Below are 26,778 nucleotides of genomic sequence, written 5' to 3'. Positions count from 1 at the left end.
GGAGACACGGCGCATACATAAAATTCAACAACGGAGCAGCTGGGTGCACTTTTTTCGTGGTGGCATTATTTCTCGAAACTTACTGCTCCCTCGATCACCGGATCTATTGTCATCGGATTTATTTCTAAGGAGTTTTGAAGGAGAACGTGTACAAAAACAATCCCCACAACAAAATAAGGTCTCAAACAAAGTAATGAGCTGTTCATTTCAAACTTCACTGCACAAACTCTTCAGCGGGTTGCATCAAACATGAGGAAAAGAGTTAACAAATGCGTGGACATTTCTAGGACTTAATGCAATTATGATCTTGTTTTCTAGTTTCAACGTAATTTATTTTTCCACAAACAGAACATTCATGAATGGTAAATAGACATGGACTCTGATGGAAGAGGTCCTGGCCAATATGAAGGTGCTACGCCGACATTCGCCTGGAGAAACTGAGAAAAACCCTGATCACTACAGACAGTAACAGACACAGAGATTCGAATCCCGTTTCTCGAAAACATAAGTCCAGTGCATTATCGATATACAAACATGAAAAACTGAGAGTGATAGAAAAATACTGCTGTTTACCCGTTCAGCCACGTAACATAAAAGTTGTGATTGTTCCCCTGCTCTTAGTAAGTCTCAAACTTCTTATTAAAACTGACTCATTCCAGTTTAAACGATTAACCATACGTGCCCTTGTGTTCTGTGTACAGGTATAAATAGCTTTTCTCAGGTGTTCATTTACGTACAGTTACAGTAATGCGACAGCAAGGTAATTTAATTAAATACACTTTACATTACTATGACATGATATTTAGCTGACTGCTGTACTCAGTTTCCATGAGCGCCATTGCGTTTTACCCAAAAGGGAAACAAGGTATAAAAATAACATTGTTTAAACTTGCTCCATATTATATCAAAAAGACGTAATGAAAGAAATCCCTTACAAAAGATCTGACATAGGCTACCTATAATTCGTTTTACACAGAATCAATTCAAGCATTTATTTGTATATTTCTACATAAAATACGTATTTCTGAAATATCGCTCTTGTTGTAAATATTGTAGCTTGTGTCAGAAAATTTATACCAAGGTCATGTAGATGTTCCAAAAATTAATTAGAACAAAGCTACATTTAGGCACCGTAATTTTACCGAACACTTACGACTTGATTACAGAAACGATAATGATGACATCAGAATAACGTATTACACTGAGTTTTCTAGACAGCGCAACCGTGAAGCGGTGCTTTGTGGGCGGGCCTGACCTGACGGCAAGGGCATCAGATTCTTCTGCAACAGCATCAATCAATAAGCGCATGAAATATATGTTCTATATAAGATCCAGAGAATTCTAAGTAATGCTGGTTCAGTTTACTTGCTTCTGCCATAAGAATCGTCACAGAATTACAATTTGCTGCTTATTCCAGTCTCATATTTACTTTCAGAACAACATTATGCATACAGCCACTTTCCCATTTCTCACCCGCCCTTAAATGAATATGGCCGCTACATGTTGAGGCGGCTTCCAGCTGTGTAAACATGCATTTGCAATACAGAGTACAAGACGGGGTTCGTGTCCCGTTGGCCGCATCACTTCAGTCAGTACAGGATCTGTCATAGGCTACAGAGTAGAATTTTAGGTACGACCAGTTATATCATCCTCATCGTCTGCTCTCCTTTAAAATCATCGTCGTCTTTCCTTCTTCTACATCTTTAGTACCAACATCAACCACCTTCTTTTAGAAGAAGGACGACCAACGTCTGCAACATTCAGCAGTCTCTCGCTTCTTCATCGTGGACGTAACTAAAATTGGTTATTGATAATCTATTTTGCGATTCGCAAAAAAATAACCCCTCAAGGGACCTGGTACTCTTGGGATTAGATGAACGGATAACATTAACAAGGATCTTATACAAATATGTTCAGGGCGAACTGGATAGACTAATTCAAGACAGGGTTCAATGGCGGGTTTTCGAAAACACGGTAGTGAACATTCGGATTCCACAAAAGCATAACACCACTTAATTAGCCAAATAAATTTGTTTACCATGCAGTCACTTTATCAGTCGGCGGATATAGCCTAATAAAGTAGGAAATAATATTTATGAAGTCTCACATGGGTTAATATTCTTTTTATTCTACATTTTACGACCGTCCTAACATTTCCACTTATTCAATTGTGTTTCTGTATTGCATTCTTCAAGCTGTTATATTCGATTTTTAAATATATCTGTAACAGTTCCACACAGCGATTTATGTGGGGATACGTCAAACAGTAAATCTGAACATGATAAACTGCAATATAACCATATCATCGCATTTAAATTACACTACACATCCCATACAATCAAGAACTGAAAGTATACCTGGTGATGCTTAGAACGGTCATATTTCCTATTTGCTTCAACGCATCTGTAGGACTGTTGTTAACTTCTACTCGACTTCACGGTTAAACTAATATTTTCCATCTTCGATGAACACGGTAATTCACCGAAGTGTAAATATTCGTACCAAGACAGTTAAACAAGCATCTCTCATACATTTAATTCCGTTCCAAATGTCCGAGAATCGATACTAAATACGGCATTGAACCTGCATACGCATTATAGGACAGTACAGTACAGTAGCGGTTAGAACGCTGGCCTTGTGATCCTGAGATCTCGGGTTCGATTCCCGGCGGTGCCCGAATTTATAACTTGTGTTGGGCAAGGCCGTGGTCTAGGCAACACGGAGTTTTCCTCCGGGGGCTTCCCCGGTTTCTCCGTGGCATCCCAACAATTACTCCACTCACACACAGAAGAAGGCAATGGCAAACCACTTCTGGATCATCTGCCAAGAACGTATATGAACAGGTCCCAGTCCGAGAAAAGGATGGAAGGATCCTGTCAGACAGAACACTAAAAAAAATCCTTGCAAATGTCTGCACACACCAAATCACAACACACGTTAGCCACGTGAAAGACCAATCACATACATTATCCGTAACGCACGTATAGCAGAGATGTCAAACTCTACGTGGATGCGTTTTCATTGTGACATTTAGGATCGAAGTTTACCGACGTTCCGCCTGCATTATAAGGGTAATGAGAGAAGCAGCAAATACCTCTGAAACGTCGTTAAACTTGTACCAGACTACGCAGGGTAACAGAGACAGTCATCTTCGTGTTTTGCAATAAAATGTATTTTGTGCTGCTACAGTTTTGTTTGAATGCAGACCTGTTTGAAAGCTTTATGTTACGTGTCTTTGGCGACCGCGTAGGCCTAATGACTGAACCGCCCAATTACCCGTTAGTTTATCATTACCTTTGTTGAACGTGTAAATTAAAAAGCGTGTACCAAAGTACGGGATGAGGGTTTGGTTTGAAACGGTGTTCTGCTGAAATACAAATTGTTTTGCGTAAACTCTGTCGTTAGAGTCCACTGCAAAAGTTACATGTCTACTTTTCTGTAGAGGTCTAGCTGATTACGCAAAGGATATTCTACTTCCCTTTAGCTTATAGGCATACGAATTCATGTTGTCTAATCTATTCCCTATGATTACCGCATTGGGAAAGCGACCTATATTCTGTCATTTGCAAGCTGAGAGAGCAAATACTTTATCTTTCTACACGATTAAATTTTCAGGACTAGTAACGGTTGTATGTACTGTACGTATGAATTCATGTACAAGTATCAGTACATGTATGTACGCGTCGTAAAAGTCGAACGGCGTCACAACCCACAAGAACATCGCCACGATGCATTGGAAATTTCAAACAACGGGTATGACGTATTAAATATCGTTTCGGATATCCTATTTGTGCTGACAGACCTATCTTCCAATGCAGTCAAACCCTCTGAAGCCAAAGCTCGTCTAAACAGTCCATACCGCAAGAAAACACACTCGCCATTACAAAGATTAAATGGTTAATGCAGTTTAAGGAAATAATGCCTGTTAAGAATGAGAACCATACAAAATCCACGAATAAAAAGTGCAGAGTTACTTACATAGCAGATGGTAAACATATATATTTATCATAAGAGTTTTAAATGGCCGAGACGAAGTTCCAGACACGTACAACAGCCTAATCAAGGTTTGTGCAGTTATGTGTTTTCTTTATTACTTCTTAACCTTCTGTTTACTGTTCTACATGCCAAGAAAGTAATGTAGTTGAAATCTGAGACGCTAGAAAATACACGGCCCTATGACGAATGACGTGAGCGAGCACTACATGATACGACCACTACAATGAACAAACGGAGATAAGCGTGATTTATACAGGACAAAGCGTAGTGTTACGGTAGTTAAATCCACAAGGTTAGCGTCTGCTGGACAAGCAGCGGACATCTGATCGCGGGAACTATGAATGCTTATAGCATTCTGGTGAGGAGAAAAAAATAGGAATACAGTCAAATGGAAGATCATAAACAACATGACAGCCAGACACAAACGTGGATCGTAGATATAGGAAGTAGACGGGTCTATTCAAAATCATGTCCAATGGAGGCGGTTGGTGTTAGCTTCGGGTTCTGTTATGAGTAACTGCACTTAGCGTTAGCTTACAAACCAGGGCGGGGCGTAACGCAGAGTAGCCTACTTACGTCCTATGAAATGCTGTCTCACGTCCTCGCCGGATGCAACCAGCGGATATGCAGATGAAGCAACTCAAATTACAAAACGATTCAATAAAACAAACTTGCTGACGGTCAATTGTTCCAGGAATCATTTCCGATGCCGAATCATAGTTCTATTATGTAATCGCCATGTTTTCACTTTGGTAAAAAGTGAGAATTTCTTCATCAGCAATTGGTACGCAGTGAGAGTTCACGTTTTTCATGGTGGCGAGTATGATGACTGTATTCTGGGATGTTGCGCCGTGTAGTATGGTAGAAACGGCACGAGACTACACTACACAGCATTCCATAAGACAACTCACCTTCAACTGCGACATAACAAAAACATGTAGCCTTTGGAAACTGCATGATGACCTCGCTTCTATACGTATATCACGTGGTTTATAGTCACCGCGCCATGTCGGATCTTCAGGTGTCGATGACTCACAATATGGGGTAAAATAGGTGGAATAATTCTCGAAAGACTTCTGGCAATTGGGTACTCAACAGCCTGTACTAATAATACGTCGAGCTGTCCATCCACTGAGGTAGGCCCATGTTTGATATAGGATTACATTACGGCCGTGAGTTTCCTCCACTACAGCTTCAGGTAACCGTCATTACAATAACAGACTGCAATCTTAAGATTAGTGGTAGCAGTTGGGGTAGATAAAGGAACCTCTTAGTTTTGCAACAGCAAGTATAATGGGAAGATAATATTAGAATGGGAAGGAAATATGGTGTGAAGATGTGGCGTGAAGTAGGTCACGGTCAAGTGAAAAGCTCGTCAAGACGGTAATGAACATTTTGGTTTCATAAAATGCAGAAAATTACGTAAATAAATACGCGGGTATCAGTAACAAACTGTCAAGTTTACACAATCATTAATGGTGACAGGGCAGACGTGGAAACAAAGCGGTAGTGGCGTGCTTCAAAACAATTTGCATTCGCCTGAAGAAATCGAAAATCAGCTCTAAATACCCGGCTACATATTTCAGAGCAGCAGTACAAATCGTCAAGAACACGTGGCACCTTCAATTTTTACCTCTGGCAAACCCCAACAAATAATGAGGTGGACCAATATTCTCGTGTCTCATAACCATGGGGAACGTTAACAAAGCCAAAGCACAATATGACAGTCACTGCCCTGCTGAACCCCATGAACATGATCTCCGGCAATATTGCCTACAAATCAACACGGTGTTCGGTTACTGACGGAAACGGTCCCTAACACCCCAATGCCGTACTCGGTAATGACACTGGCAAAGGTCTAGAATCCCACAGTTCGAGCAACACTCTCTTCTTTACACGACTGTAGTTTTACTGATAAACATACTCTGTAAATTAATGCCTGCGGCATGGCTAAAACCCGCAACTCTTTCAATATCAAGCATAATGTTGAGATTACAAGTTCCAACGGCGTGGAGTATGAAGATGGGTGTCTCCTGGGTTCTTGCGCCGTGTAGTCTGGTACAAGTTTACCGATCGCCCTGATGACGGAGGCAGCAAGCACCTCTGAAGCGTCGGCAAACTCCTACCACATATACACGGTGCAACAGCCCAGAAGACAGTCATCTTCAGGCCTAACGTTGTCCATTAACCACTACGCCACGCCATTTTCACATAGGGGCTACCAAAACAAGCAGATGGAACGCTGAAGACTTGCTTATGCCAATGCCATGTTCGAATGTGCTTCGGGTTTTCCTCTGACTTTTCGCGATTTCTCTTAGTTCCTCCTGTTAAATGTCAAGGAAGTACTTCCCAACAGGCTTCGACAGTCTCCTTTGAAATTCATTACTTTTCACCATTTACAATCACTTTGGCCGGCCGCAGTGGCCACGCGGTCTGAGGCAGGGACCTCGTGCGCCTGGCCGCTGGGACCGTGGGTTCGAGTCCCACTCAAGGCATTGATGCTTGTCCGCGTCTTTCTGTGTTTGTACAGGTAGAGGCCTTGCGTTGGGTTGATCGCTCATCTAAGGAGTCCTATCATTGTCCAAAATAGATCAAGAAAATGAATAAATAAACCTCGACACCTACTTTGTCATCTAATTCCATTCTATGCAATAAAAGTCTGTTTACTCGAAAAGGAGTCGTTAAATAACTTACGAATTAATTACACACCTTAAAAGACGAATCAAATGGAGACATATGAATACAGGGAAAAGGAGAAACAGGACATTGATGGCTGGGAAGAAGAAGAAATAACATAAACATGACACAAAGCGCAGAAACTAACTGGACCGAACCGCTTCAGTATAGGAAGAGACGTACTTTTCTGAGGACAGACAAACCTTCCGTTTCTAATAAGAAATGTCTTAATCATCTGAAAAACATGCATGCGTAAGTTCCTTAACTGGTCAGTTACAAATACTCGAGACATTTCACAAAACACAATGCAATACTTTCGCTGAAATCGAATTTTGACGTGTGCCTCATAAATGCACTTATGACGACGTCTGAGCCACCCCCCCCCCCCCCCGGCCGACTAAAGAAATATAAACAGAGACTAAATCAATAAACAGTGATGGCCCGGACGGGTTCAATGAGGGGCGCTGTTACAACGGTTTACTGTAACAACTTGCGTCGTTTCACCCAAAGCCATTAATCAATGATACAACAAGCGCTAATAAAAGACACACGAGCTGTATCGTGTCCAAAATGCTGTACTTAACACGGTTCATCGCGCTGCCGCGGCTAACTAGTCACTTTTAATGCGTTGGAAAGCAACAAAAGCATCCCAAATTTAGAGACTCGACAGCTCTATGAATAAAATGCCTAGATATGAGCACAATGGCTGTGGTTCGACTCCTGTCAGCGACAACTGTTTTTTTCAGGGCAGGCAACAATAATTTTGCCTGTTGTTTTGTATGGGTGCAAAACATGGTCTCTAGCTCAGAGGGAGGAACACAGATTGTGGGTGTTTGAGAACAGGGTGTTGAGGAGGATATTTGGGCCTAGGAGAGAAGACGATGGGGCATGGAGAAAACTGCATAATGATGAGCTTAAAAATCTGTACTGCTCCCCCAGTATTGTCAGGGTGATTAAGTCGAGAAGAATGGGATGGGCGGGGCATGTAGCGCGCATGGATGGGACAAGAGGTGTGCACCGGGTATTGGTTGGGAAGCCTGAGGGGAAGAGACCGCTGGGGAGACCTAGACGTAGATGGGAGGATAATGTCAAGCGGGATCTATGGGAGATAGGAGTTGAAGGAGACTGGATTTTGTTGGCCCAGGACAGGGTCCGGTGGAGGGCTTTGGTTAATTCGGTGATGAACCTTCGGGTTCGGTAAGCCATCTAGTTAGTTAGTTAGTTAGTTAGGCAACACGTCGAGACCGGCTCTCGAATAGATAGTCTCTCGCCCCAGGTGTATCGTTGGTTGTAATCCGGGAGCCAATACAGTACGCGTTATTTCTTAGCTACCTCGGCCTAGTGCAATCCCGCAATATTTCTTGGCCTACGGCAAACCCTAATTTGTTAGACACATGACGGCACACTACAAAATGTCGTCTCACGACATGATGACACGAAATAAAACATGGCCATAAATAAAAATGTTATTTGCACATAAAATCCTTGCCCATTAATTGCATAATCACATAAAAACAAAACATAACACATGTTGAATAAGAACATTTATGATAAACCTGTATGTGTGTTTACGAATTATATTACACGAAAGATAAGGTACTTACTACCTTTTTATAACTATAACTTTCTAATAGACAATTTTTTTGAGAATTTCTCGGCACACCTCAAACCTTGCGAAGGCACAATCGTCAAACGAAAAGGTTCGTGCTTCCAGAATTATAACGGGTGTTAAGACTTTACCTTTCTACACGATCTTTACACTAAGTATAGAACCAACGTAAAGAAGACGTGTTGTGTCTGTGGTCCCATGTGACACCGTCGGAGCTAAGAAAAACATTAGATAAAAGCTGTCACGCGAATTTAATTGTGAATCGTACCGTAAAAATTAAACTCCTATTTTACACGATCATTTGCCATTTTCTCCACACAAAAAATGCTCACCACTTAAAATGTGGCACTGACAAAAAAGATATTATCAAACTTAGATCTAAAAATTTCATCAGACACGTTTTACAAAATGTCTAAAAACTATTTCGGGCTTTATGCACTGTATATGTAGCGACATTAATTTGGAACACATGCAGCTGATGAACATCAATGCCAAATACAGAACAGAAGACAAACGCCTCTGGGACAAGCGTATTGGACTGGAATCCGTCTCAACGAAATTATTTGTTCTGTAAGTTAAATTATCTTGGCAAGGTTAGGTCTGTGAACCTTGCAGCAAATTATATAGACACAAGCTCCTACTCTATATGAGGTCGCTAACTGACTCCATACATCACAGTCTGTTTGAATACCGAGTGCAATAAATGCAGAGGTAAGTAGAGACTTTTATCGCAAGTTGGCAAACAGCGTGCAACTGTTCGGCGAAGATGGTCTTATCGAAACGAGAGAAGCACAGGCAACTGTAGAATGTCAATGTGGTATAAATATTTTCCCTCTAAGCACACCCTACTTTATCATCAAATGCTTCACAAGCGCTCTAATGAACATCAAGCACACCGATTTCAAGAAAGAACAAGGCAAGATACGGTCTGCTGTTAACTCCATGAGCAGACTCGTCCTTGTGAAGCTTACAGTCGCTCAGCTACACAATAAATTAACAACCTTCAACAGAACCGGAAGGTTCATGCTGTGTTCACAAGAGCGCGCCGTCACCGCTATCCTAAGTAACATGAATCCAGTTCACACACTCTAAACTAATTTACTTAATATTTCTTTCGGGGTCTTACACCTCCCATCTACGGCTAGGTCTAGTGTGTTTTCCTCCCTTCTGGTTTTCAGACCTAAGTTTGTAAATTTCTCCCATCTCCCATGCATGCTACATGTCCCGGACATCAAATTCGGTTTGATTTTATCGAACCTCAAATCCTATTTAATACTTCGTTGAGAGCACAAATTATGAAATTCCTTATGTAACTTTAATTAATGTTCCTATCTAGGAGCCAAAGAAACTATTAAGCGTTTCTCTTCTTCTGGTATCAATTTGCTTTTGAAATTTTCAGCTTCCAGTGCCAAAACATTGCAGTGAATGCAAATGCGGTATAAGTATCCGCAGAAAAACAACAATACAACGAATGAATATTAGCCTAAATAGGGCGTGATACAAATATATAAATAAACAAACCAAGAAGAAAAACATAATAAGCATGTAATTGAACTCCCGGCTTAAAATCAAACATCTGAAACGTCGGCCAGGTTCCATTTTATTACACGACGCATATTCCATGAAGGGTACTTTGGCGGCAAAGTCTGTTGTATGTATTTAACATAGCTTCTGTTGTCTGTAGTATGTTGTAACGGGACATTGCATACAATTGCATGTTCTAAGCGTTTCGGTTAAAAGGCTTCGGTAGTTATTTTGGTATTTCAGGTCTTAATTTCGAAAGAAATGCTGTAGAGAGTGGTTGAGTGGATAATTCTTTGAACTTGAGGACGTCCATTTGGGGAGCAGATTAAGAGCTTTGCTTCAGAATGTACTTACTGCCTCCATCACGTCAATCGCCCTGATGGAGGCACTAACCACCCACGTCAGTCAACTCCTACGAGACAAAAGGGCGCAATATCACAGACGGCTGTAATCTTAATCCTCGCGGCAGAGAGAACCGGAAATCTCATAAAATACCGTTATTTTGATATCAATCTGGTTATGGGATTTATGAAATGGGAGGAATTCAATTTCTGTCCCTGTCTCTTCGACAACAGGCCAACGTGTTATAAGGAAATGTCTTCTCTCGCTGCCCGCCCACATCCACAAGATTTCCTTTAGCCTGCAATACTGACGTATCTCCTCCCTAACCTAACCTTGCATGGTCCTACTCTACTGTATAGTGAGCGCAGTAGTTTTTGGCAGTTGGAATATTCAAGGGGAAGGCTAGGAGCGAGTCACTTGTAAAATAGTACAATGTTTCGTCTGCCTCCAGGAAGGACAAGGAGCTTATCGGACTGAACGCCCAATCAAAAGAAATACACTGACCGTGCCACATCAGGTACACACAGTAGGTCCGTCCGCCAGCTCCGCTAGCTTCTCCACTGGCCAAAAACTACTGCGCTGACTATAACTGTTAACAAACCTTGTCCTGCAAGGTTTACTGGCCGTAATTGTCAGATATCCCAGTTGTAGGCATTTTGATATAGCTTGTAAGCAGTAGTAACTCATTAACAGTTAAAATCAACTTACTTGTGCGGTATCCGAGTAACACAAACAAACATTTATTCCGTGCGAGTGTGCAAATGTGTAACATTAAAATGTAGCCTCGTTTATTTTTATTTGGGGGGGGGGGGGGGGGTTTACAAAGATGACTGTTCTTTCAATGTAGTTTTCACGGCCTAAATTCGAATGTATTTCCTTGGTAGGTGTTTAAGCAGGTTATCCAGGAGGTGAGGCTGAAGAAATGTATGACCGCGACTAGGAATTGAAAGTGATGTGAAAGGAAGCGGTCGTGGACCACTTTAAAGTAAAATCTAAGAGAAATGTCAGTCGGGAATCGGGACAGGTAAATTACAACCACAGAGACTCTCAGAATATGTCAGAAGTTTAGCCTGTAACTCCAACGCCATACGTTTATTACATTTTCGCCAAGAACGTCCTCAGTTCTTCCATTCAAATGCCCGAATAATATCTTGCTGGACAGCATAATAGCTTAAAATCCAATTTGTATGAGTTTATGATTCAAACGTTTCCTCATATATTTTACTGCCAAATTACACCTTGCAGCGAAGATACGGAAGGCAACATTCTACATTCAAAAATGTCACTGTCTCTCCGAGAAAGAAATTCAGCTGCTATAAAACATGGACATCCAAGTTTTATTATGAGGTAGAGCACAGAATTTTTACCGTGAAATGACACGGGAGTAATAACTCGTACAAAAAACCGCAGAGTAGAATACGTGTATGCTACGCTATAGCATTCTGTAATGGGGTAGAACGGTACACACTTTCCGAAAGAACTTGCTGCCTTCTTCAGGGAAAAACTGACACGGAACAAATCAGAAGATTCCACATGATGCATACAAAGCACCATTACCTCCTAAATAAAACATTATAGATTTTTTTGCGTGCACCAGGTTCGATGTGATAAGCGACTCGTCAACTGTATGAGGTATTTGGGCGTCTCAGAATAATTAAGATGACACGGACTAATGCTACATCTGACGAGATAAGATTACCGGCAAACAATTATATCGCACAATGAAAGAACTTCAGTGTCACATATAGATACAAGATCTCCCAAAACGATGTACAGACATGTTCAATGAATAAAATAAATACCCTTTTATAAAACTACGCTAAAACATACGTCAGCACTGGTGCTTAGTGAATACGCGAATCTAGTGTATGTGTTGAAAATGACCACAGTTAACTTCGCGGTACACAGAAAAACATCCCGGGTGGGGGGTGGGGTGGTAAACGGATAAAATGCAATGCACATGAATCGCTGTGAAAACATCAGATACGTTACTTCTATTCATATCAACCAGTCTTTCGTGTAGCAATGTTAAAGCATAAAGACTTTCATTTAGAAAAAGAAATTAACAAACCTAGTATCACGTATAGTCACAAACCAAATACGTGATTCCCAAATAAATTATACGGGCGAAGCACTTTGCTTCTGTCAAACCAGACTTCGCGGGAACGTACAGTGATACGGAATAGACTATAAGTACAGTGTGTCCGTAAAATAATGGTGGGGTAACAAACAGTCATAGTTTTGGAACAAAGCATGATAGAGACACGAAATAAACGTCAAAATAAAGAGAAACTCTCCAAGAATCTTACTTATTCAGTAGATTTCGAAATGCCCTCCTTTAGTTGCCCTGCAGACATCAAGACAAAATTCAAGCTCTTGCCATACACGACCGAGAACATCCGGTGTGATAGATGAAACAGCTTCAGTGATCCGTTCTTTCAAATGGTCCAAATTTATTATTTGGACAGAGAACACATGTTGCTTCACATAACCCCACAAATAAAAATCCATAGGGGTAAGATCTGGAGAGCGTGGAGGCGAGGCTATACACCATCCTCGTCCGACCCAACGCTGAGGAAATGTTTGGTTTAGGTAATCCCGCACGAATGTGGCAAAATCTGGAGGAGCTCCATCTAACTGGAGAATGAATTTCTCCGGTATTTGGGGCACTGCATACCCTTCTAACATATCTAGGAAGTTCTTTCCCGTCACAGTTTGTTCAGCAAAAAAGAAGGGGCCAATGACTCTGTCTCGTCCAATTGCTCACCACACATTAACTTTTGGGCTATCACGTTGATGTTCCATAACAACATATGGAGGTTCATTACCCCATATTCTAACATTATGCCGATGGTCTCGTCCCGAAACATGAAACGTAGCCTCATCACTGAACATAAACTTGTCCAAAAATTCTCGGTCGTGTATGGCAAGAGCTTGAATATCGCGCGTATCGAAATCTACTGAACAGGTAAGATTCTTGGAGAGTTTCTCTTTATTTTGACGTTTATTTTATGTCTCTATCTGCTTTGTTCCAAAACTATGACTGTTTGTTACCCCACTATTATTTTACGGACACACTGTATTTGGTTTTCCTTGAGGTAAGAATTGGATCTTCGTGTTTTAAAGGGTTATAACAACGCCTTTGCATAAATAAAAGTACGATGTCGTCACTTTATATAAATATCCACCGTGTTATTAATTCGGTATTGCTGAAAATGGCTTTACCGCGTGCGCGACCACGTAAAATCCCTGACGACTGCGTATGATGTATGATAGCCGGTTTTAATAAGACGGCGCGTGACAAAGAACTCGATCCGGGCACGTATTTTGTTGGAACAGTAAACTGAACGTTTGGGCAAAGCCTACCTCATTCGGACGAATCAACAGATTAGTCATTTCATCGTTTTGAATTCTTCCGCAATCTGTGCATGATGAGAGTAAAAACACATAACGGAGAGGTCTGTTAACATGTTTCATATTCGAAAATACCTAACGGATTTGGTATGAGCTCCAACATTTGTTAACATTAACTTTGGTTTAAATTAGAAGTTAAAATGTAACTTTATTTTCTCAAAAACAAGATCAATGCACAAGTAACTAGTATAAAATATACAAATAATGTCGAGAAATTAAATTTTCCAATTTATTCTTTTAGCAAGTGACAACACTGTTGAGTTGTGGAATAGGTGAAATTGGAAACAAATTGTAATAACATTTACAAAATATTAATGGATCTGGGGGGGGGGGGGGAGAAATCAGTATATCTTAACTCAGAACATCATAATACGTTTACAAATTACAAGGGACATACAAAAACACAATCACTCTCTAACCTTGAGTAATTTAATCTTCAGAAACAAGCTATTCTCAGGATAAATTCTAGGTTCAGAGGTGACCAAACAGACCGCTTTACTTCCAATAATTGCGCGTGCAATGAAGCGTGCCTGTAAAAGTAACTATAAAAATGAAGAGTAATAATTCAAATATAACATCCGGCCTAGCAACACTGCTGGTACAGTAGAGAGCCCCGTGACACCGTACCGGTCAATGACTGAACTAACGCTACGTCACAGCGCCATACGGAATTAAAATGATTCTAGTGCAAGCAGCTGACGATATATGAACACACTTAAGGTGTAAAGATAAGCACCCTTCTCCAAAACAACCAATAAAATGTAGACGAATATGACGCCTGCTTTACTTCAAATGTTTTAATGTGTAGAATTTTACGGACATTTCAAACATGATCGCTCCTAGCACCTCTGAAACGTCGGAAAAGCTTCTACCAGACTACACAGTGCAACACACCAAGACAGCAGTCTTCAGTAGAGAGATCCTCAAATTTCACTTGCTTTCAGTGCGTTTTATTGGGTACATGTAACATATATGATAAAACAGAAAGTCTTTTCTGATACGGTTCCGTGCACAATTTACGACGGCAGTGGATTTTTTTCGGATACAATCACAATGTTCTGCACCATAACTGTTTTTATAACTGTTGGTATGTAAATACACTGAACGAATAATTTGTAGGCATTCCTATGATCTGTATTCACAATCAATACCATATGCCTAGATCATACATGATCATCAATTACTGCCATCAAACCGAAAGCTAGATACAAATTTCACGCTGCAGTCCATGTTGTTTCATACTCAACAAATAACCGAAGAAAAACATGCATATTTTTCTGAGATAAATTTCTACACAACAGTTCAGGATCATGCAGCAAGTGGTGCTAGTGTCGTTCCACAAACCGGAAATCCTTAAAAAGGATGTTAGTTTAATTCATAGCAGGATATTAAAAAATAGTACAAATATAAGATAACCTCTAGAGGAAAGTTGCTCATGCCGAATTTTATTAAAAATCCGGCCATTGCCCTAGAAGGAATAGATACCCGGAACGACATATGCACTTGATAACATAAGCCTATAGGTCCTTACAAAATAATAAAGAGTAATAAACCACAAGTTCGTAATTAAATTATGTTCATAAATACTCATTCATTCTGACTTCTTAGTAAAAAATTTACATCGGGATTATATTTCCACTCTTTAAAAGCAACAGATTCATATATTCAACAAATAGGTGATTACCTAGTAAAACACACACGTGGTTGATGTTCCGCAAAAACATTACAACAGGACCTGACAATCTAAACCAACCCAACCTGACTTTGACCAAACACTGACCTTTATTTGGCATTAATATGGCCATTCAGAGACCTACAGTTCGGCAGAAATTAGCATCACAAAAAATGACCTTGAAAATTTTAAATGCCTCTATTCGCCAAACCCTTCGGCTATTGTCGTAACCTTGACCTGACCGTGACATCAATTTCACATGACTATGGCCATTCAGAGACCTACATTCACAGAATTGCAACATTGTCCTCACATGGGTGTACGGGTAAGTCTCTCATCGGGAATAAAACCTTTTCGGGTGACTGGTCAATTCGGAGCAGAATGACAAACAGACGTCGTTAATCACACGAGCATTTTATCTCTTTTATTAGACGTGAAAGCTTCAAGACTTATGAAGTTATTTTCATTCGGGTTGTAATCAAAAGCAAATTAGACCTTGAGAATTTCTTGCTTCGCGCAACCTTTGTGCATGAGTGTTCCACCCCAAAATCATCAAATCACCCTAACAAGATTAAATGATGAGTACGGGATTAAATGCTTAATATTTTCATATTTACTCTCTCTCTCTCTCTCTCTCTCTCTCTCAGGTCCAAATAATCTCCTCAGTACATTATTATTTGCAAATACCTTCAACGTGGGCTCTCTCTTAAGGTCAACAGATAAGAAACTGTGTCCCTCACAAAGGCCTCAAACTAGCGTGCCCACTTTTCTACTGAGCATTAGAACTCTGATCATAACGCGTCTGACTTTAAAATTTAGCAGATTCACATATTTCACCATCCCCTGCCTAGCGAACGCATGGGTCATGAAACTTTATAAAGCAACCACTCTTTGATGATTGGCCAAGCTAAACCAAATTATTAACTGTTCGCTCAATTTGCTAACTAGTGTTTACTTCCAGAATGGAATTCACAAAAAATGAAATCCACTTTTCCAAGCAAAAGTAATTAAAAGAAAGACGTGAATGCGTGGTGACAAAATCTTAAAATACAGAACTGTTAATTTTAAACTTTAACATCACACGAAACGTAATTTATTCTCATCAGCTTTATAAATTTCCTCAAGTTTCACACGTAACAGGAAGACAAGTATGTCTGGTTCTCCTCTGGGTTGTGACGTAGGTAGAAGTTTACCAACGTTTCATAGGTCCATGCTACCTCCAACATCAGGGCTAGGCAGTTATCTTCGAACTCACTTCCGTGAAAACCTCAAATCCTTCTGGGAAATCTACTTTATTTCAAATTATTCCACCTACACAGAAAGGCTAGAAGTAACTGTAAATTAATAATTATGCAGTCCTATTATTTTATATGAGTTCTCGCTCCGCAGGAAATTGGTAAAGTGATGTGAACGTCCGCATCCAACAGAAGAGAAGTATCGGAAGCTCATGATTTAAATTATTCAACTAATATTATTAGAATCATCAAAGAGGAAGAGGTGGGTTACACGTTTGGGAGAGATGAGAGACTCGCAGATTTTTTTTTTGTCGGAAAACATGAAAAGAAGAGATTGCTTGGAATGTCTAAGCGCAGGCTGGAGGTTATTAATAAAACGTATCTTAAAGAAATCGGGAGCGAGGCTGTGGACTGGATTCAGCTGTCACAACGGAAGTATGTGACACTTTTGTGAACACGGTAATTAACCTTGGAGGTCCATACAAGACTGGGAAATAGCCTAGCTGGGCGACTATCAGCCTCTCAAGAGCTGTGTCGCACGAATACTGGCCCAGCTCACTTCCATATAAGTACCTCTCAAATGTGTGCGTAAACTTGCTGACAGCGAACGGGAGATCAAATGCTGACGAATATAAAAACAATATTTTCAGACCATGCAATGAAGTGGTAAAATCACGAACAGCCTATAGTAGTGGCCATCAAATCGCATGCTTCAAGATCTCATAAAAATCGTACAACGTTGCAACATGTACAGTGCAACAAGGCAAATGAAGACAGTTCAGAACTCGCAGCGTTGCCAAGATAACATGGCTGAACTGATGACTTCGCGCCGCGCTGTAATGCGGAAGGCGAGGGGTTGTAAAGTCGATCAGCCCTAGGCGAAACTACACCATACATTTAAAGTTTATTAGTTCCAAACAGGGGGTCCGCAGTGGCCGCGCGGTCTGAGGCGTGGGCCTTCTGCCGCTTGGTCGCTGGGACCGTGGGTTCGAATCCCACTCAAGCCATGGATGTTTTTCTGTGTTGTGCTGTCCTGTGTACGGGTAGAGGCCTTGCGACGGGCCGATCCCTCGTCCAAGGAGTCCTACCAAATGTCTAATAGATCAAAGTTGGGACTCGCAGTGCTCAGGCACTTGAAGAACGGTCGTTCCCAGTATTCTCAGTTCCAAACAGATCTATAGCTACGATGTCACCATACGACAATCATCTTCCGCTGTCTACTGTCTTGCTTTCCCCCACCACTATTATCACCCCTTGTCTATTTCTGGCCAGAGGCGTCATAAATTAGTCCATCTGTACAAACCGGTAACAGCTTGTAACTTAACCATAATCTCAATTGCAGCAGAATATACTCTAGGTCCATTACAGTTAGTTGCTAGTCAACTTCGCGGTTTCTCAACGTTGCCACGAAGACTTTAGAAAGGTAGAAGAATGTTTAAGGAAAGTTGGCTCTGCGATTATCGCTCTGACGATGGAGGCAGTAAGATCCTCTGAAACGTCGGTAAACGTCTACCTGACTACACGGCGTAACAACCCAGAAGGCAGCGATCTTCCGACTCACCACCGTAAAAACCTCAAATCCTACAAAAAAGACAGGATTTTCGGCGACATCGGACTCGTGAAAAACACTATGAAGAGCAGGTGATGAAATCTAACGCAGAAACTGATCGGGCGAGAGCAGGTTAAACGATGGTTGAAGCGATTAGTTTCTTTCTGCTAACACCTAAATTTTAATTTTCCTGCACGATGCGCTACGCTTATATCATAACGAACTTTCATTTGGGAGTGAGGCTTCAGGTTCTAAAGGCGTTGTGTATGAGAACGTTTTCTGGAATGTTGCGTAGTCTGGAAAGGTTACCAACGTCTCAGGAGTCACACAGCTGAGCCCTTTAACAACCCAATTACCTCCCCAAGACGCAACATGCGGTTTCCTTCCTAGATTTGTAACATTTTTAACACAAATTGGTGTAAAGCATTTTTACAACTAAATATTCTAGGGAGTTGTCTGTATAGCCGGTGGTAACAAAATGGCATGGCTAGATTGTAATGCTTAACGACACACAGATGTCAGCGGATGGCGGCCAGAGAGTGAAACGCTTTACCGGAAGATTCCCTTTGAACATGCGGAATTTATGTTCCGTGACTTGCATTTGCACAATAAAAGAGTGGTAGTGTACAGAGAGACGCTGTATTGGGGGTTGACGGTACATTTAGAGAAGAGTCTTAAGTAAAAGTAAGCAAAGAGTCTTTCGATTAAAGAAATAAAGGAAGATATTCCACACGTGGAACACTGTGAGAATGCTTTTGAACGTAACTTTCAAAGTCTAAGTATACTAAGTTCACCAAAATAATTTACTCATATCTGGTACGAACGCATACACTATCCTACTAAAAATTAATAAAAACAGAATGTCTAAAAACATATTAAAGTTTAAACCTAAAGAGAAAAGAGCTTATTTTATAACATTTTCCTTCACGTCCGTTACTTTTAACATGTTGAAAGCATGCGTGACATGGAAAATCTTGATACCGGCCACATCGACACAAATTTTCCTGCTTTTCCTCAGACCGCTGCATCTGTCTCAAACTTCTACTTCTTCCCACCCTAACATCTTCATCCTCGTTATATCCTTACCAGAAGGACAAACCGGCAAAGCCTTCGAACCTTCTAACAACCGATGCTCTTTCTACCTTCTCTCATAATTTGCCCCTGGTGTCCACTAGCCTCTCTAACTCCCTGTCAAAGCATGTAACTGTTTTACATACGCCTATATTTCATCATAATGACACCCGTAACTCACTGGTGTCATAAGCGCCTCCTTTTAATAAAAAATACAACCATGGCGTGAATGCATCAGCGCACATCAATCTTTTATCATACAGCCACTTGCAGACTGACGTTACCTGTTCTTAACCATCATCAGAAAGCATAGAGCACCCCAGATGCTTTAAGATGTACCGTAACTTGAACAACACGGCCGGTGGAATCCTCCCTGCTTCTCCATATCTCACAGAGCGATAACCAAGCAGCTGCAGGTAGGTATCTAGGGCGATGCTACCAAGAATCTGCAACGCCGCTGGCAACACTCACCTGTAACAGAAAAGCACACAGCTGAATCATCCATCTACATTACATCTCGTCACTGGCACAAACAGACGGAGGGCAGGTGTTGTAATTTTACGTTTGTCGGTTTATGTAACGGCACCTTCTATTAGTCGGATTATATTGAAGTTAAAGCTGTGTTATGCAACCGGTGTGCGCGGCACATTGGTATGGCGCCACAAGATTTCAGGTGTGATTTTAGATATTTGAACATAAAAGTAAGAAATAGCAATATTTTACCTTTCGCGTTACACACACAAACACAGTTTTATCATGGATAGTTTTATTCAGTATGTGTAATGGTTTGTCTTCATATGTCCACATTCCTGTAAAACAAGAATTTATATGTTGACACATATTCGTGGCCATCTTTCGTTAGGCGAAATTATGTGACGTGCCGTCATGTGACTTGACAAATTAGGGCGTGCACCAAGGTGAAGAAAGTTCGCGGAACACCGCAAAAATGGCCCAAATTAGGATACTGTCGGGGAATCTGCCCGGAGGAACTTAGGAATACCAGAAAACCTCATTAAATATAATTAGCCTACGTGCTGAGATCTAAACCCGAGGCCTACCGAACATAAAGCAGGAGTGCTAAGCACTCTTTCTTTATAACAGGCATGATGAAAATCCTAATAGATTTTAATTATTCTTTCACAAAATTTAAGCGTGCATTAAGATAAACATTATATCAATATATGCTAGGCATTACTAGTGTGAGATACTTTTGATATAAGACTATAAATATGTTTTGGAGTTCGCTAGCTCAGCTCTCGTCTTGAGGTGTTCGGCTGTCATTAAAACAGATTTTTGTATTATATTTTATTTTAGTGACGTCTGGAATGGAACACAGAACGTCTTAAATTCTGACCTAGCAGTTTAACCGCTAGGTCACCTCAAACAAACAACAATGTTCAATAAAATCGGCATCTACTTAATAGACCACTGACACAAAACTCAGTAGCTTTTGTGAATCATTAGCATGAACGTTATTTGTGGTGAACCAAACAAAGAAGTATACTTCTCTGTTACTTCATTAAAACACCTACGTATATTCAGAAGAGACTAGAATATGTAAGAAACCAACAAATTAACCCTCTAAAGCCGAAGATCGTCTAAATAATACTTAAACATTCAGTTCTTACCTCAAAGCAAAGACAATACTTCCCCATTACAGACATCCGGCAGTCAATATTGTTTTAAGGAAATGAACATTCTTTAACAAAACCCATCAATACGCTCAGAGGACAAAATTCAGAGTAACCAAGCGGTACATAGGCCTCTAGTTAAAAGTAGGTTTCAGGGGATTAATTACAACCCTACATTCCGATTTCGTTTCGCTGTGGTAAGAAAAAATAGTTTTATGCCTCCCGGAAGAAGTTACGTTCTTCCAGAACATTTTTTAGAGTCCAAAAAAAGTAATACCAAATGGACGCGGTAAGAAGTAGAATTGAAGTTAACCCTCAAGGGCGGATTTCCTTTTTAATCCAGGTTCCTCACTGCTGAGACCTCAACATAATAACTGTTGTTGTTTCTTGGCTCTACAACCCGGTTGTGGGTTTTCGCTGCCTCCTTTTTCGGAGGTTTCTTGGTCTTAAAATGTGCATTTAGGCCCGTTTCACACTGTCGATCGGTCGCCGGGGACCACTAGGTAGAAAAGCTAAGTACGAGCTTACACATGAGGGCGACCGCGACCAATGGTTGCCGTCGACCAACAAGCAGTGAGCGATGCACAGGAGACCAACGACCACGAGATACATTGATGGCAATGGCGGGCGACTCAGTCAGCGACCAGAGCTCAGAGAGGTCACATATCCATTGTTTCTTGTTTTCTCCCGTCTTGTTCATGTCACTCAAGTGATCAGTATATCATGAGTTTTGATACTTAAAGATTTATTTCGGCTGTAGTGTCACGAAGAGCCTTTTCGGACCTTGCAAGTCCCGATTATGCAAACAGGGAGTTGAAAAAAGGTCAGCCTCAGTAAAAAAAAAAAAAAATACTTTGGAAGCAGTCAAGCAGTATGGACATCGAGGAGATCACTATAATGAAAAAAATTCGTCAGTGGGAAGAGGGACGAATTTTTTTCATTATAGTGATCTCCTCGATGTCCATACTGCTTGACTGCTTCCAAAGTATTTTTTTTTTTTTTACTGAGGCTGAGGCCTCTGTCTGCGCTGGTCGCCCTGCTGGTCTCCTCGTTTGGTGATGGTTTTAGTCGTTCAGCGACTGTGTCGACGGCGACCGGTCGACAGTGTGAAACGGCCCTTACGGGTACTGAGCGACCACTACTGACTCTGCACAATTTCTACTCAATCCTGATTTGACTGCCAGAGCCATCTAGCAGTTAATCAGGAGACTTGGGTGAGAAATGGCCTCTGAATTTTTGCTTACGAAACATCTTGCATCATGCTCGTAAGGTTCTTTTACATGCCGTAAATCTACGACATGGGACCGCCGGCTATCAACGTAGAACTAGATACAGGCTGAAAGAAGAGAAGGTGAATATACGCATACGAAATGGGCGGCTAAAATGCAACTTACTGACAGGATATCACGTACATATGAAATAAATACGGAATGGTGATGTAAAGAATCATTGCCACAGTGACCACATTGAACACAATATCACAATTCACACGTGAGGTTACGTGAGCTTCTGCACAAATTCTGATATGTCCGGTTTCACACAACCCCGAGATGGCGCGCGTGGTATATCAGATGGCGGAGAGGGGCGAAGCATGTGTTTTGAACGGAACAGGTTCTCACAGCACGTAACCACTGTCAGCATTTAACAAACTATTCATGTGTAAACTACTTTTATACCCACACATGTGTGAGATCACGTTCAGCTTCTATTAAAGTACTGGATTCATGTTCGCCGGTAAAGTCCTTATCACTTCAGGCGATAAAAAGTATGAGTGAACCCACCTGTTTCGTAAACTAAAAGACAAGATCACTGCTCTGTGACAAACCGCATTAGCCAACTGAACCGTATTTAGTGCCCTCCATGAGCTTGGAAAATACATTTTTGTGTTCTGAGGCAGAACGGTTCTGATTCCATGAGACAAGTCAAGTTTCATCACACGAAAAAGCTATAAAATTTATTCTATATGACAAGCCCTACGCACATATTACAGCGCTCTCACGTTTGTCTTCACCTTTCGTTTGGCATCAAACCAATATTACAATCAATGTGCAAAACACCTATTAATATTCACGTTTGTAATTTCGAAAGTAGGGCGGTTTATTTTTATTTTGCTGGAAACTGGGAACAATCTCGGCCTTAAATGTGACAGGTAATGGTTAACTTTTCCGGAATCTTGCTAATCCAGCTGGGCAAGTCAGAAGGCAACCACAAAGGGAAAAAAGAGAGATATAGAGAGAGAGACAGAGATTCGTATGAAGTCTATCGGTCTATACTCAGCGTCATGGCTGTAAATAATAGTGCATTAGTCAGCGTAAAAAACATGACTATATATTCATTAAACTATCACCATAAATAGTTACATTACTTCAGCGCAGGTTAAGAAAACTCGGCCAACAACCCCCCCCCCCCCCACACACACACACACAAAAGTTACTCATATAAACAATAATGAATTTTCAACGGGAATTACAATATTCAATTTATAACATTTAATTCAGCTGAAAACCCCTTCAGTGGGAAACTTCACATGACGTCTTCTTATGGTGTTTAGAAAAGGACAGTTAAGTGTTGCTGGAACGAATGCACTTAGAAAAGGAATCGGTTAGTAACGGAATAATTCAGCACACTATCACTGGTCAAATTAACGATAAAACATCTCAAACAAACATTAATGTGTATATTATGGTCCAAGTAAATGAGATGACCTTGAAGATTTTAACTGTACAAGATGGTACAAACACACACTTCGTATTTTCTTCTTTTGCCCCTAAGATCACAACAATCATACGGTACCGTGGTACATACATAAAAAATAAATAAAAAAATATTCACAGTAAAAACAGTTTTAATCTACCGCTACCCCTGCCTTTCCGCTATTATTCGTGGTGGACGAAGTGTGGCTCTACGTTCTTCTGGATAACGCATAGACGTCTGCGCCAAACAGATTGCGACACAACAAAACTAATTGCAAAGGCAATTTCCGGCAACGTCACGTCACACTCGAAACACGCCTTTATCCTGGCATATCCTTGCTCGTTTACATGACGCACGAATCAGAATAAAAACGAAACGCTGTAACCACACAAAGCCCAATAAATGACAGATTAACATTTACCTTTTCAATAAAAGAGAACTAGAAACCAAAGTTCAAAGTTCACAACTTCATCAGCGACCCGCAAATGATTAATTAATGACTGACTTTATTACGCTATTTCAATTGTATTGGTTAAAACGAAGAAGAAGATAAGAGAAAGAAGTGTGAAAAAAGAGACACCCATGGGCTACTTGAAGGAAGAAATCCCTAAACCTGCTTGCGAGTATGAGGTATAAACTATTATCCCGCCACTGCATTCTACTCCAATCCGTTTGAATCCAGTCCACATTCTGTTTCCTAAAAATTTATTTAAATATTGGGTCTATCCTCACATCTACGGCCCGTTCGACAAACTGTGCATCTGGTACCAGCAGTATATCAAAAACTGAAGCAAAGCAATTCCCCTCCCATCCTCACATTGCATCATTTCAAACCAACGCTGTTGTAATAGCCTGCAACACGCTGTTCACTGCACATTCCCACGACAGCCGCAAAGCCCAGCGAGACCACCACATGGAATGGAGTAAAACTACAAGCCACAAGCTACAAGGTCCGTGAGATACGCGTCATGTGCAGTGTAGCCCACTCGAACGCTGAAATGCAAGCCTCTCCCAAATGCGTTATTTCGAGAGATTTCACTGGTTCGGCCCTCCAGTATGTTTTAATCGATTATTTCTAGAACGACAGAGATCAATGTTACTGAGACTCGGGGTTCTGAATAGAATACAAGGACCAAGGTCGACTACAGATGAAGCAATAGAAGGAAGTAAATTACATAGGTCATGGGAAGCTTAATAATTTTTACTATTCACCAATGGATGGTTAATGCAACACGCATTAGAAAATAAAACATGAGCACAAAATTTTATTCGGAATACGTACCTGATGCACACATACCGCTTGAGATACTTGTGGTATATTATTATGATAATAATAAAATGTATCTTTAAAAAGCACATTTTAAACGTCGGTCAACTTCTACGTGAATATACGGCGCAACATCTCAGAAAGCTGTCATCTTCCAGTATTCAGATGACTGTCATCGGAGATGCTTTGTTGTGCAGTCTGGTTGAAATTACTACCTCTGAAACGTCGGCCAATTCTTACCAGACTACACGACACAACAACCCAGAAGACAGCAACCTACAGAATCATCGCTGTGATAACTGAAGTCTCAACTGGGTATTAGTCGAGCCGAGTCCACACCACACCATCGCGTGTCTTAACACCTTATGCCATCGCCCCATTTAATCATTAATTTCGTCATACATGTCTTCTGAATTACTTGTAACATATGAACAGTCAGTGAAGTAATCGACAGCTCTTTAACAACTACATTTTTGTTTTTGCGAGGCTCTCGAAATAGTCTTACTGAAGACCTAGATCGGACTTCTTCTGGTCTAGAATACTCTTTTTAGCGCCCACTGGCAAGTATACAAGCTATGCGCATAGGTAACTGAATCCGAAACCACAAACCTGTTCTACATTTGGGTACAGCCTTCCTGAAAAGCAGGTGTAACTAACAGAGGGTACATAAAAGTTTCACCTTGTGAAATATGTACCACTGATAACACTTCACCTTCCATCATGCCACTCAACCTTGTGATGTTGCTGTCAAAATTGCACCTGCCTCCGTGACAACACGAACACAACATTGTTTCCAGCGCTAATTATTTCCAATTTTAGCTGTTCAAGTCCCCAACTCAACGCATCGTTCTCTAATAATATTAAAGGAATACGTAACAAAATAAAAGACTTAGTGCAGTGATATTAAATTATTATATTTTTGGTTATTTAACACATTTTTCAAACCAGCATATTATACAGCGTCCTTTATCAAACAAAAAAACCCATTAACACTTGTTTTTCTGTAAAACTGAATTAAATTCAGTTAAATCAGCTCACGAGAACACCCATGTCAATATGGAGTCAATTTCCAATGCACTGCAGATGTCTCTGTCTTTAACCTCCGAAACGTTGGAAATCCAGCCCACAACAAGCAGTTTTGCACACACGGCCATACGCAGGCATATCTATTATACATGACTTGAATGTAAGTCGTAAATTTCAAACGGTACGATCCACAGTTCACGGGCTTCTACCAAACATCTAAAATGTTCACTCCTCAGAAACGAAGCGAAAAAAACTGTGTTACAAGAATGAACCAGCCATTTTGACAGCTAACAAACATTCCCCAAAATATAACCTTAGGTTAATCTGAATACCAGCGACTGTTTCATAGCAAACTGCAGACTTGTGTAGCTACTTGACAGAACATGCGCCATCTCGCCATTTATACTGCACAAGAACACCAGCGCATTTAATTATCAAACCTTGTTAAGAAATAAGATCCCACTTCGCTCAAACGTTAGTATGACTGAGCTACCGTTTTGCTTCACCTTCAGAGGCAATGCAGCGTCCAACGTACCGAAAGCCAAGACCATAAAACGCCAGCACGTTCGAAATGAAGTGGCCTATTTCAAGGTACCGACCTCAACATGTCTGAGGAGGCGGATAGAAAGGTATTTAATAAAGTAGGCCACGATATTAATCCACGTGAACAAACTATCCCAACATCGTCAAAAGCTGAGTTAGGAAGCTGTGTTGTGAGTTCAGAGAAAAGAGTGTGAGATAAAGCATATGCATTTGACTTGAAGACAAAGCAAACTTCTTGTTAGTCACTGAACTGTATACAAAACAAAGCCATAGCCAGTGTGTTAAAACAAAACAGCCAACCCTGCTACAGTTATCAAGTTATCCAAACAGATGTTTAATGCCACAGCAACAGATGTTGTATTGCAGACCGTGTACAGTCTAGGGAACACAAAATTTTATATACACACTTCAAAAACTACAATCACCAGTTACACGACGGGCTGAAATAATTAACGGTCGGGTAAGTGACTGCCAATCGATATTAGTTCGACATAATCACGATTCAATGAAACGCTCGTCGTTTCTACTA

The 26,778-nt window shown here is 40.7% G+C and overlaps 1 protein-coding gene across 2 annotated transcripts in view; it reads right to left on the bottom strand.

The window, feature by feature from the left end:
• Positions 1-26,778, bottom strand: part of tai (basic helix-loop-helix family member taiman) — a 443,569-nt gene that overhangs the window by 256,813 nt on the left and 159,978 nt on the right. The window contains exon 1 of one of the 2 annotated variants that reach the window (XM_087352650.1): positions 19,373-19,529. The exons of the other annotated variant lie outside the window; for it this stretch is intronic. Coding sequence (XP_087208776.1) covers positions 19,373-19,389 — 17 coding nt within the window. The 5' untranslated portion in view covers positions 19,390-19,529. Of the gene's footprint in view, positions 1-19,372; positions 19,530-26,778 lie in introns of those variants that run through there. 2 annotated transcript variants of the gene reach the window in all.

This window comes from Zootermopsis nevadensis, unplaced genomic scaffold, assembly GCF_977971745.1.
Source record: "Zootermopsis nevadensis isolate Lab colony 2312 unplaced genomic scaffold, Znev_1.0 Znev_ptg000021l, whole genome shotgun sequence".
Classification (NCBI taxonomy): domain Eukaryota; kingdom Metazoa; phylum Arthropoda; class Insecta; order Blattodea; family Termopsidae; genus Zootermopsis; species Zootermopsis nevadensis.
Note: the sequence above shows the minus strand (reverse complement) of the source record. Positions and strands in the feature narration are given on the sequence as shown.